We start from the raw sequence: 13,282 nt of genomic DNA, 5'->3' as shown, positions 1-13,282 counted from the left end.
GACAATATTTGTGAGTTTTGTTTGTTTTATGTGTGTTTGGTTTTTTTAAATAAAGTTGTTCTGACTTTGGTAAAATATTGGTTCTGATTTAATTGCATTTTCTGTTCAGATTGAGAGCTTAGAGAAAAAACTCCAGCATACTAAAGATGAGCTTCGTGAAAAAAAGTTTGAATTGCTCCAGAGAGATCAGAAAATAAATCAGCTGAAGAAAAAAAAACATGAAAGAGAATAGCATAGCCTAGAAGCTCTTGGAAAGGTAAAACATACCTTGGATAGACAACAAAATATCAATTTTTAATGCCATTACTGTACTGCCTAGAAGAAATTATATGGTATCTCTTTAGTGTGTTGTTACTTCTCCCAGAATCATTGTATTTTATATGCTGGTGTTTGCTGAATCTTAATGCCCTTAAGTGAAGCTAGTTTAATTATTTTAAAATTACAAATTTAATGGCAAACTCTTGATTGTCTGCTTTCTGTGGAGAAATTTGATTACTGATTATCTTTAGAGACCTGATTTTCTGGCTGTGAATGATATGGTCTTCCTTGAAATGAAACAAAGCAGTATGCTGTATGATGAGAGCTTCTTATGACTTAGGTATTTATCTTGTGAAAATTATTGCATCAAAGACCACTGAGCTCTAGCATGCTTGTAGGAACAAGAAGTGTGAATTTTTTGGCATAGAGACTGGGAGTGAGTGGAGGGACTCAAGACTACAGCTAACTCCGTGAATTACACAAATCTGGTTTGGTGCATGAATCAGTCTCTACAAGTACAAATGGGATGTAAGATAAACAGGCTTTCTTGCAGAAATAAGTTCAGTCAAGGATGATTCCAGCCTAGAGCTAAACACCAAAGCCAAGATGGCCTCTGCCACTTTGGTTATGCTGCATTTATGTGTTTGTTTTCACAAGGGTGAGATATCAGAGGAGCCTCATTTCTGTGTGAACACCAAAGGTGTTTGGTCTGTGTTCTAGATCAGGAGGGCTTGGCTGTGTCACAGCTGAATATGAAGGTTGTTTCACTGCAAATTAAAGCAATGTCAGGTCTTTCATCTTGAAATATGTTAGGTTATTGATGATACTCAAGAACAGGAGAGTGACTGCTGCTAACTTTCACACGTATCATTAATTTCCAACTATTCCTAAGGGATAATTCTGAAAGAAAGAATTTCCTAGCTAGCCCCTCTACAATTGCTGACTAGAGTCTTTCTTTCCAGACAAATTGTCTTGTTTTTGCTAAGGAATACCAGGTAGGAAGAGGCCTAAGAATGATATAGGAAAGGCTTTAAAAATAGACCTACTCTGGTCATGTTCCTTTCAAGACTTGGGATAAGGAAATAAAATTTTATTTTCATGGTAGTGAAGTAGATTAAAAAAACACTGGAAGCATTCTGTGTAAAACATGAAATATGTTGCAGAGGTCTTCTGGCTCCACTTAGAATATGATATGGTTCCTTCTTAGTTTAAAAATTGAGACTATAACATAATGTAAGAAAACGCTTTCTCCATTAGTAACACATTGCAGACTGATTGACCAGTCTTCCACAGAAATTTTCTGACCCAGTTTTAAAAAATAAATTGCCTAATCTATCTAGGGAAAAGGGGTGGGGAGGCAGTGTGTATGTTTTGCCCAGGGGTACAGTCTGTCTTATTCTTTTTCTTCTTAATACATTGCCTTCCTTGCTTATTACAGAAAATATATTAGTTCAGAGAAGGAATTGCTAGGAGGGTTGATTTGTGTTCTGGTCCACTCTGTCCCTTTGGGACTCATAAAACAACCAGGTCTCAGAGTTTTCAGTTGAATCATTCTTTGCTCTTACTCTGCTTCAATCTGCAGTGAAGATTTTGTAACAATACAGCGCTCCTTAGAAGTTGTAAATATTCCAAATACAGGAACTGAAAATATCTTGCTGAACATTAAGAACGGCTTTTTCATTTTTCTGGGAAATTTAAATAATTTTCTTTAATAAAAAAAAAAAAGGTAGATTAGACTTACAGCAAACTAATTTTCGTGACCATAGTTCCTTCTGAAATGAGAAGTAAAATTGTATTAAAAGGTAAGTGAAGTACGTAAAAATTAGTGCTTGCAATGATTGACTTCTTTAAAAAGTGATTTTTACAATGTTTTTGAAAAATTGTGCATAGCATTAAAAAATTAGGAATTGCTGTAATAATCTTTCATTAGCTGTAAGCTGCTTATATGCTACTTCCAAGTGTTTCTCTACAGCATGTATAGCATTCCTCATAAAGAATAAGCACCTAGCTAAGCATGGCTAGATAAACAGAGAACCAACACAACCTTTTTTTAAATTTATAATTAACAGGAACCTTAGTAAAATAGGATGTGAAATAGTAGTGGCTGATAGTCACTTGTGCTCCATCACTAGCTAAACATGGCTGCTGTGTACCATATCCTAAAGACACCTAAAACTCTGGGTTTTTTTTCTATAAATGAACTGTTCAGTAATTAGATCCAGCATATGCATTTGTTTTTAGAAGGAGGGGTAGGGGTAGCAAAGCTCTAGACACTAACAAAAACCCTTAACCTCAGACATGCTGTGTTTGGCTGCATTTATTTCTACATACAGCTTACATTCCTGTTGGTATTTTTCTTAGTCAGTGTTGCTGGGCATCATAGGCTTTTTTCCTCTTGATACTTGATACTGTTGATTTTTTTTTTTTTTTTTTTTTTTTTTACTGAACTGTTAGCAATTTAAGAACAACAAAGCAATCCAACATGAAACAGTAAGCCTCATGCAGAGGAGTTATTTCAAAAGGCAGTGCTCATTTAAACGGTACAAGATTTCTACAGGGATTTGCATATGAAGATTTCTTCTTAAAAATATTCTACATGACATTTTCCTTCTTATCTGCTGGGATTTAATACGGTATTGAAAAATGTATAAGTTGTGGTCTTAGAAATAAATGCACTTCAGTTATAAGAACAGTGAACAAAAATGCATTAAAAACATAAATCAGAATTTGAGATGGCAGCCATGGACTTGAGACCTGCTGTTAGTTTTCTTTAATTTGTAAGACTAAGTTTAATAATGAAAAGTAACATCTTGGTACAAATTGATTTGGATATGGTAATCACAGATATTTTGTTTCAGGTACAAGAACTGCAGAAATGAGTGCTGCTGCCCATTGGACAAGCAGCAACCCGGGAATGCTGTTGCTGGCACCAAAACTGAGCATTGAAAGAGGACATTTTAAAGTTGTATTTCTAAATAAGGGATGTAGTTATTTGTACCGAAGCAGATGACAACATTTTTATTTTTTCAACTGTCACTGAGATTATTGCCTTCATATAATAACATATTAATTTATCTTTTATACTTCAGAATAAAATTTAAGTTGTAGGGATTAATTTTAGCTGTCATTTTTTTCCAAGACTTTTAAATTATATACTTGTTTAATATCTCACTTCTAATTAAAAGCACAATGGTACTACCTTATTTTTGTTTGGGAATATTTTATCCTTTTTTGTACTCAGACCCAATATCTTATTAAAATTGACCTGTTTGTAGGATGTTTTGGGACACTGATTTGATCACGGACACTGGCAAAACCTGCTTGCTTTACTCCAAGCAGTATCTTTAAGATGCACAGGGTAGTGGGACAGGACCATAAAGCTTGAGCTTGTTTCTCTTGATACTTTTAATCAAATGAAAATCCATACAAAAATTCCCATGGATTAAATTCACATCATAACTCTTTATTCTAAAACATATGTGTTTCCAAGTTTTCAAAAGTACTACACAATTAGCTGGTATTAATGGCTAGTGGCCCCACTTTTATATTTACATAAGCATCAGAAACTACAAATATGCTGTTGAGGCCTCAAACTAAGTCTGATTAATGCACACATGATTTGTGTGCATTAAGACATGTGATTCATACTTCAGAAATCAAGCTACAAAAGTTATTTTATGTAAAGAAGAGGAAATGAATTGAATGTATGTCAGTTTAAATACCAGGCCTTAGTTAAGTGTTTTGCATATTAAAAGTGTATTATTATTAGCCAACAAACCTATCTGAGGTATTCCAGAAACTCTGCAAGTGGCAGTTTGCTAAACTCCTTGGGCAGGACTGGCTCTTCCACTTTATGTAAACACGCTCCACAAATGCCACAAGTTCTACATTAAGTTGTTCTCCAAAACCAGCCACACATTCTGCTACCATTGACAAGTCGAGATACACCCAGCAAAAGTATTTCTGCAGTTTCAGATTATTATTTATTTACTATGAAAATTATGATGTGACAAAACCCACTGCTACTTACAGAAATAAATATATTATGTATTTTAAATCAAGCTAGTTCTTTCTCTACATAACTGTAAAGGGAAAACCTTAGAATTAGGTTGACTGGAGCATAATTGCAAATTAAACTACTTTTAGTTTTTAACTCTATGCACATAGTTTTGCCTTATGCCTAGAACTTTATGCATCAAATTTCAGACAGATTTTTTTAAAGCAGTGGAATATATAAGCCCTTCAAACCAGGATTTCAAGTGGAAAACATAACCAGTCTTTAATTACAGCTGCATCACAACACTAGTGGAATTCCACTAACTAGCATTGTGTAAAGCCTCATTTGCTCCTCCTACATGCACTAAATATAAATGTGCATGAGCAGCAAAAGCAATTTGCCTAATCTCTGAATCAGCTAAATAGCATTTGCACTAAAATTTTGTCTATATACTAACTTATCTGGTTAAATTGTGGGTCAAACCTGATAAATAAGTGGAATCATAATTATATTTTATCTTTAGATGTTTTGCTATTTTGTTGCTTGCTTAAAAGTTAATGATTGAATTTACACTGTTCAAGCCAATTTATTTCTTTTGGAAAGGATGGACTTTTTTAAAACATAATTTCAGCTAAATATTTCTGTAATGTCCTACATTTCTTGAGTTACTAACCAATTTACATCTATGCAAATTCTGGAACACTAAGTTCATTCTTCTGAAGTGTATTGCATTTACATGGGGCTGTTGAATCTTGAAAAATATTTTACTGTGTATAATGGCATTGCAATTAGCTGAATGCTTTTTATAAGGCTAATTGCTTAAGGTCTTTCTTTTTCCTGTCACTTAGGACAGAAACAAGGGACTGATTTTCTTCCTGAATGTAGTATGCCTACAGTTACTGTATGTTAAACATGAATTGCACTGACATGGCAGCCCAAAAGTCCCTCTCTTTAATCCAGAGTTTACATGCAGAGTATTTTCTCCAAAACCTAGACATCAGGATAGTTTTTTGTTTTGTTTTTGTTTTTTGGTTTTTGTTGTTGTTGTTGTTTGGTTTTTTTTTGGTTGGTTGGTTGGGTTTTTTTTAATTTCTGACATCTTAATTGGAGAATCAAAAGTGTTGGAGATTTCAGTCTTGGCAAGAATGTAGTGATGCTGGTCTGATCAAGATTTCCTGTCAGTTCTCTGCTGCAGCATATTGCTTATTTTCTCTGTTCTTGGTTGGGAACACTGACAAAAGGAAATGTGAGGAGTCTGTTCAACAATTTGTCTCTTTCAGAATCCACATCCCATTTTGCAATTTGGGTTTTTTTTCCTGTAATGCCTATTAGGACTCTTACAATAGTAAGGCATCAGGAAAGAAATCCCTTCCTCAATCTGCTGCGGAAGAATCAGGAGGGTGCAGTTTACTTTCCATGGATTGAGACCAATTGTATGCTACAGACCAATTGTAATTGTGGGAAGGCTTTTCCTGGCAGTGCTATGCAAGCTGGTTATTCTATTTTAAAAAATCCGTATAGTTTACAAGTGTCTCAGTTTATAGGTTAATCAAGTTCTGTATTAATCAGTTTTGATAATGCAGATTATAAGCACATGTAGGAGCATCTGCTTCTATTTTGTTTTGTTGGAGATTATCCCTTAATCATGCAAGGTCTAGGTGTGCATTTTCAGATTCGTTGACTCAGGGAAGGTGGAGATGGTATTAAAGGCCAGTCCCATTATGCTGTAGTTACATTTATGTTGTTGCTCCTCCGAAGAGTTGAACCACTCAGTGAAGAGAATGGCAAGAAGAAATGTCCTCATTACAGGTTGCTCCTCAGGAATTGGACTGGCATTAGCTGTAAAAATGGCAAAAGATGAACAGAAAAGATTTAAAGGTAACAATCTATCTGTTCTTTATAAAAACATACTTTTTGAGATAGTGCTGGTTTTTTCTCTGTCATTTCACAGGTGGTTGTATTCACTTTGGTGACTTGTTTCTGGTTCATTTTCCTCTTCTACTATCAAGAAAATACAGTGAAAATATACTGTTTTCTGTAAGCAGTGGGTATTTCTGTACCTTTATTGAAATGGAACAACTATTGTAACTGAACAGTGTACGCACGCAAGCAACAAAAAAAGACAGTAGCATAAAAAAATCGCTGAAAATATCTGTAGTATTATGCTGTTCTGAGTATACATTCACAGCGTGGTTAGCTTTGCTTCTGGCTACTAAAATCTGTACCTATACAGGCCCGTGCCCATTTGAAGACCAAAGCAATGAATTTAAGTAAACAGTTTCTAAATTCGCAATTTTTTCCTTAAAGCACATTTCATTATTCCAAGCCTGTGTAGACAGGTGAACAAAGGGGCTGGGTATTTGCCATGATTGAAAATGGATGGCAAAATTAATGCAGAAATCTGTGGCAATTCAGTCTCTCATACTTCGAGTATTTTACTGCTAATTGACTGGATGCAGATCTGTAGCTTTCTGAGCAATTAGGCTACAATAATAACTAATTTCAATTAAAGCAGTAGCTTACAAAACAGACATTTTTTCAACCTAAAGAATTAAATCTTCCACTTTTTAATAAAATGATGGTTGTCCTGCTAAATATTGTGGTGGCTTAAAAAAAACAAAAAACAAAAAACAAACAAAAACAAACAAAAACAAAAACAAAAACAAAAACAAACAAACAAAAAAAAAACCAAAACAAAACAAAAAACAAAAACAAAAACAGGAAATCTGGAATCCAGAATTAAGTTTTGAGTACCTAAAAACAATTTAATTTTTTAAAAATATTTTGGTGGTAGTTGTATCTTTATACACTGCATGTTCTTCATTATGCATCGCTGTTTAATTCTTTTGAATTTCTTGAAGATTTCAGAACCAGACTGGGAAATTAGTGACAATATATGTTGAAAAGAGAATCTTTTAACTTTTCGCTTTTATCTGGTTTCTATCACTGATATTTAAGCTTTGTTCTTTAATACTTCTCAGTAGGACTGCCACAGTGAAGATTTTATTTCTGGTGCTATTTCTGGTGTGTTGCAGTGTATGCCACAATGAGAAACCTGGCCAAGAAAGAGCCACTGGAGGAAGCTGCAGGTCACAGGCTGGGCAAAACCCTGGAGATTAAACAACTGGATGTCTGTGATGAACAGTCTATTAAAGCTTGTGTGAACAGTATCCCTGACAGAAGGATTGATGTCCTAGGCAAGTACAGGATGTGTGTGCTATGAACAGATACCAGATTGCTATAAAACATTATCTCAAATACCCTGGAGAAGTTTCATTAATGTATTTTTTAAATTATCAAAGTAATAATAATAATTACAGAGTATATATTTGGTTCAATATTCTTAAGACTTCATGCAGACATAAGTGGATTAAATCTCACCCTGCTTCCATGAAGTAGGGAAGCTTGTTTCCCCTGTTTACAAGGGAGAAACTTCATCACAGGGAGGTATCTTGGATAAAATTATACATTTTGAGAAAATTTGCCTAAACTGGCACCTTAATGAGCAAGACTTTCCATCCTATTGATGAAGCATATACAATGCTTTTTACAATGAAGGTAACACCTGCCTCTACTAAGAAAGCAACAGCATTGGGAATTAGCAAGTGAAAGAACAAATGAAAAAAAAAAAAAAAAGGATATTTCCATTTTGTATTGAGAATTTAAATTGTACTTTACAAATCATTCCGCAGCAAGTGTTTTCGTATTATTTTGCTAAAAATAAATATTAGTATCTTATTGGAAATACTTACAACATTAGCTATTAAATCTTACCTACCAGAAAATTATGGACCTTTTTTCTGATTAATTATTAAAGCAGTGCTTAACATCTCTTTCTGCAAAATTTATTACACTCTAATTTGATGTTCTACTTCTAGAGCAGAATGCCAGCCCTATCATCATTCCCCAATTATAAATATTCAGGAGGCAAATAAAAATCAATGGAATTGTGTGTTTTGGTTGGTTTGTTTTGTTGGGAGGTTACTTCCTCTTGAAGATATATAAATGTTAATAAAACAAAAACCAGACCAAAATATGGCTTAGTCTATCACTTTTTGAAGATTTCTATTCACTCTTATGGTTATTTACCGTAGCTTCTAATTCTTAATACTGAATTATAGAAGTATACAAGTAATTCTTGACTAATTTTCCTGTAATCCCTTTATGTTTTTTATAAAAAGGAATAATCAGAAATAGATTAGTTAAAATGCAAAATAGTGGATAATTTAAATTAAAAGTAAAGACATACAGAAATGTCAAATGTATTTGGAAAGTTCTAGTGACTAACATATTTTAATCCTCTCTTTAAGGATTATTTAGGATCATTTAACCCTTAATCCTCACATTCCTTTCAAATGCTTTCCAGTAACGATTCCAAGTTTATGTTTATGGAGGTTTTTGCTTGCTGTTGTCTCCCATTTTGTGCAGTAAGCAATGCTGGGATGGGCCTCATTGGACCTATTGAATGTCAGACCATTGAGGAAATGAAAACAGTGATGGACACCAATTTCTTTGGCCTGGTTCGACTCCTGAAGGAGATTCTGCCTGACATGAAGAGGAGAAAGAGTGGGCATATAGTTATAATAAGCAGTGTTATGGGAATACAAGGTAAAGTTGATTTTTCTGTTTGCTTGAACTGAGAGTTCAGTGTTCAAAATCCAAAGCTTTCCTTTTTTTAGGAATAAAAAAAAAGTAGGAGCTGGCATATCTGACTCTTGTGCTTTGTAATGCTGAAGTTCCAACTATAAAAAGCACCATGTGGGTTTTATGCATCAATGCATAAATGTAGTTTGTTACAACACAGTTACTCTCAAAGCATTTCAATAACAAAACCTGCAGGGCAAATTTTTTTAGAGTTTTAACTGAAACTCTATTTTTAAAAAAATTATTGTTGTATTTTTATCATCTGGAAAATAGGGCTTAGCATTACTTTATTCTCTTGGAAAAAATTATGGGAACAGACAAACATGCTTACTACACTCTGCACAATAATAATAGGCTAAAATCCAATCTTGAATAACTGTACACCTTTTTGTAAAGTTTCTCAACTCACAACACTCGAGAGTCAAATTTTAGTGAAAGGTGATGATATTCCTACTCTCGTGTCCCATCCTGTCTAACTGTTGGGGGGTTTTTCCCATTTATTATAACTGTGACATTGATCTTACCTGGATTATTCTGGTGAGCAAGGGTCCTCCATAAAACTCCAAGAACTGGTATACTAATGCAACACCTCCCCTCCACCTCAGTGGAATGATGCAGTGCTTTTTTTTAAATCACTCAGATGCAAGCTGGACTCTTGCATATTGTATTTCCTGCATTACACTCAGCCTCTGTGTTCATCTAGAGCCTATTAAATAGGCTGATAAATAATGCAGATGGTATTATATGTACAGACACTTTCATATCTTAGACTACAAAATAATATCATCCAAGGAGACCACAGCATAAGCTAGGGGGAGGAAAAACATTAGTCAAGCATCTTTGCTAGACTAAGCAATTTTGAGAATATTGGTAAAATCAGTACTCGGATTCAGTGTACACAAGGATTTTTCTAATGTTTTTCCAGCAAGACTAGAAATTTTGGGAAAACGTGAGTTTTTAAAATCAAACTATTAATATGTTGGACAAAATTACATTCTCAGGCTGTTTCGTTTGTACCATCAGGCATCTTATTTAATGATGTTTATGCTGCATCGAAGTTTGCTGTGGAAGGATTCTGCGAAAGTTTAGCTATACAAGCACTCAAGTTCAAACTGCAGTAAGTATTGATCCAGTGCAAATGGCATTGATCCACTGGTGTAAATGGTATTGATCCACTGGTGTCAGTTGCATTTTGGATAGTTTAAAATATACTCAGAAGTAGGAAAAACAATCTTTAAAGCTTGCTGCTAAAGAGACTGAGATGCCCTTGAAAACTGTACATCACAAAAGGCATAGAAATAGAAATGCCCACACTCTTCACATTATATAAAAGGCTATTTAGCTTTGGATAAAATACAGATCATGTAACACTTCTGAAAACAGATACTTACATACAATATCACAGGAATAAAATTATAACATTGACCTGTGATGTATCCCCTTAGAAAGGATGATTGCCTTCTTAGGAAATTCACAGATAAAAAAGTTCAAGGGCTCGTCAGAGAGACCTAGCAAGTGCAAACCCAGAATGCTACACAGGGTGAGATACTTGTAATGAAGGGAGGTGGGAGGAAAGTGAGACATGTGGTGTTGTGTTCCTAACATTTTAGACAGTATTTAAGAGAGTGATCCTGTTCATCTGTGGACTTCAGGTTTGATTTGTCACATGTAAATTCCCCCTCATGTAATTCTGCTACTATTCTTTGTGCAAACTCCAATAACTGGTAAATTTCCATTGTGTCTCTGTGTGTCTCAGCATTTAAGTCTTGTGGGAAAAAAGATAGCTGCTGTTATGGAATTTCAGAGATGGAACTGTGATTCTGCATATTGCTCTGCAAAGTTTGGATTTCAAGTAAATATAGTGACACACAGGATATACCACAATTCATAATGAGATTTCAAGAGTGTAAGACACAGAAAAAAGGAGGTTATAGAAGGAAGTATAATAGGAAAATTTCAACAGGAAGAGTGATGCAAGAGAAAAGGCTTTAATTACAGCAGTAGCTGGAATTCTGCTGTGAAGGTCAATAGATTGGTTGAGTTCTAAAGAAAGCCTTTAGAACATCCCCTGAAGGACTCAGGTCTAGTAAGAGGGCCAATCCCAAAAAGTGTTTTGATAAACACAGTGGCTGGGTGTTATTACTACCTGAGAAAAGAACCAGGAAAAATCTGACCAGTAACTATATTTCAGTGATTTGCTATAATATGCTATTGGGAAAAATAAAAACTTTCAGATTTGGCAGCAGCCAGAATCTGTCCATCCACAGTAAAAATCTCTATATTGTATTTTGTTCTCATATAGTGGTGGGATCTTAAATTATGTAACACTAACAGTTTGACAAAGAAAATTTGTGTTTGGGCAATTCCCCCATCTCTTTCAGCTACTTCTATTATTATCATGAGAAACAAAGAAACCTATGCAGGACTTGGTCCAGAAAGTAATGAATTTTGTTACCATACATTAATTATTTTCCTAGTATCTGTTAAGTCCTTGTGGATAAACCATCCTTAGATTCCACAGCTGTGAGACAGCAGGTAACAACTGTACTCAGTTTTGTCATGAATTAAGTTACACCAGTTCTCTGAAAATTAAACTATGCAGATTTCTACTACTGTCTGTGGATGGGTAGGAGGAGCAGGACAGTAATGCAGAATGGATTGCCTTTACAGAAGGTACTGTTACATACTGTTTGCTAGGGCAACTCTCCAATGTTCCTTCTGGAGAAGGATTGAGGGGTGTATTTTCCATGGAGGATAGTCAACAACCAGTTAATCTGTTGGTTTTTTTTAACAGGTTAAGTTTGATTGAACCAGGCCCAGTGGTTACAGAGTTTGAAAGAAAAGTGTTTGAAGATGGAATGAAAATGGATCTTTCAGCTGCAGATGCAGAAACAGCTGAGATGTTTACTAATATTTACCTTAAAAATTACAAACAAATTTTCCAGAGCCTGGGACAAAGCGCTGAAGATGTTGCAGAGGTAACTCATCAAAAATACATCTTTTTTTTTTTTTTTTTTTTTTTTTTTTTGTCTTTGTAATTTAGGAATGCAGTGGTTGGCTGGTGGGGTTTTCTGGTAGAAGCATTTGATTTAATTAAACGTAATATACACAATGAAAAGTTTTTTTAAAAGACTCAAAGGAATTTTCAGAGTTTTAAACAAAATTCTGTAAAATATTAAAAGAATGTTCATTTTGAAGTATTGAAGACAACTATGAATTGTAATTTAAATACCATTGAGATATTAGATGCCCTTTACATCCTCTGGTGAAGTCTGAATATTCTGCATTGTTACCACACATCCACCCAGGGCTCCCAATACCAGTAAAGCTCTGTCCTTTCCATCTCACTCATCTCCACTAAGGGAAGTTCACTCAGCCACCCCAGGCCACCAAGGCACAAGAAAAGAAACATGGATGTTTCTGGTGCTTGGAGCTTCTGCGGAAAGACAAGTTTAGGCAAGTTGTGGGAGGGGATGATGATTTCAGGTATTTGCTGGTAAGGAATAGCTTCGGTGTCAACTGAAGAGTCCCATATCTTGCTGCAAAAGGCACTGTCCTGATCCTTTCCCAGTGAACTGCAAAAGAGATGATCAACCTACTGTGGGCATATAAGGCCACAATAATTTGGAAGACTACTCAGGATACTAAGGTGTCAGGTGCTATCACTATGACATACAGAAACAGAACTAAGAATAAATAAGAAATACTTCTTATGGCTTTTAAATATTTCAATAAGAATTTCTAATGATGTTCTAACAAAACTATATACAGGATTTTACATAATTCTAGCACTTTATTCTTCTACTTTTCCACAGTTGAACTGAAAATTGGGTTTTTACTGTCTTGGTAAAGGTTCTTTAAAAATTCTGTTTCTCCTTCTCTACAGCATACAGTAAAGATAATTCTTGCAGAAAATCCACCTTTTCGCCATCAGACCAATACTTTGTATACTCCAATGACAACTCTGAAGTATGCAGATCCAAATGGAGATCTACCCATTGACATATTCTACAAAATGGTTTTTCAGCATGACAAAATCTTCAGTGCAAGTCTCAACTTCATCAAGTTGCTACGGTGGAGAAGCAGAAAGAGCTTTGACCTGGGAAAACCCTCACAATAAGTATGAGATTATATAATGCAAATTGGAATTACTTGTAGCTACTGATGACACAGTATGTTGTTATTCAAATGCCTTTGCTCTGTAATTATGAAAAGACATGCAAGGTGTTTGTTTGAGCTTAGCTAAGATATTCATTTCAATGTGTATCTCTTGAATACTACAGTTTGCAGAACCTTGCAATTAAAATTCTCTAACTATAGTTTTATTCTGTTTAGTGTTTGCTTTTTCAGAGATGTTTTCTTAAGAACATGAACATTGACTGA

The 13,282-nt window shown here is 34.7% G+C and overlaps 2 protein-coding genes across 5 annotated transcripts in view; both read left to right on the top strand.

Annotated features, from left to right (window-relative positions):
* Positions 1-6,107, top strand: part of CCDC18 (coiled-coil domain containing 18) — a 24,177-nt gene extending 18,070 nt beyond the window's left edge. For 2 of the 3 annotated variants that reach the window (XM_056497498.1, XM_056497495.1), the window contains 2 exons: positions 110-256; positions 3,117-3,461. In XM_056497498.1, the coding sequence (XP_056353473.1) occupies positions 110-232 (123 nt within the window). In that variant the 3' untranslated portion in view covers positions 233-256; positions 3,117-3,461. Of the gene's footprint in view, positions 1-109; positions 257-3,116; positions 3,462-6,013 lie in introns of those variants that run through there. The other variant, XM_056497496.1, reaches the window with a different exon arrangement.
* LOC130256143 (retinol dehydrogenase 8-like) lies at positions 6,037-13,282 on the top strand. Of its 2 annotated transcripts, none has more exons than XM_056497500.1 (6): positions 6,037-6,133; positions 7,291-7,452; positions 8,684-8,863; positions 9,923-10,016; positions 11,694-11,877; positions 12,786-13,282. In XM_056497500.1, exons 1-6 carry the CDS (start codon positions 6,037-6,039, stop codon positions 13,017-13,019), a joined length of 951 nt encoding a protein of 316 aa, XP_056353475.1. In that variant the 3' UTR covers positions 13,020-13,282. The 2 variants fall into 2 exon arrangements, with proteins under 2 accessions (XP_056353475.1, XP_056353474.1); XM_056497499.1 differs by having other exon boundaries at positions 7,291-7,456; positions 8,688-8,863.

Source organism: Oenanthe melanoleuca, chromosome 8 (assembly GCF_029582105.1).
Source record: "Oenanthe melanoleuca isolate GR-GAL-2019-014 chromosome 8, OMel1.0, whole genome shotgun sequence".
Lineage (NCBI taxonomy): Eukaryota > Metazoa > Chordata > Aves > Passeriformes > Muscicapidae > Oenanthe > Oenanthe melanoleuca.
The sequence above is the reverse complement of the archived record's forward strand: the minus strand, read 5'-3'. Positions and strand labels throughout refer to the sequence as shown.

Coding starts and splice junctions, on each gene's coding strand:
- LOC130256143 (XM_056497500.1), top strand. CDS start 6,037: ATGGCAAGAAGAAATGTCCTCATTACAGGTTGCTCCTCAGGAATTGGA. Junction 6,134..7,290: donor TGAACAGAAAAGATTTAAAG/GTAACAATCTAT, acceptor GGTGTGTTGCAG/TGTATGCCACAATGAGAAAC. Junction 8,864..9,922: donor CAGTGTTATGGGAATACAAG/GTAAAGTTGATT, acceptor TTGTACCATCAG/GCATCTTATTTAATGATGTT.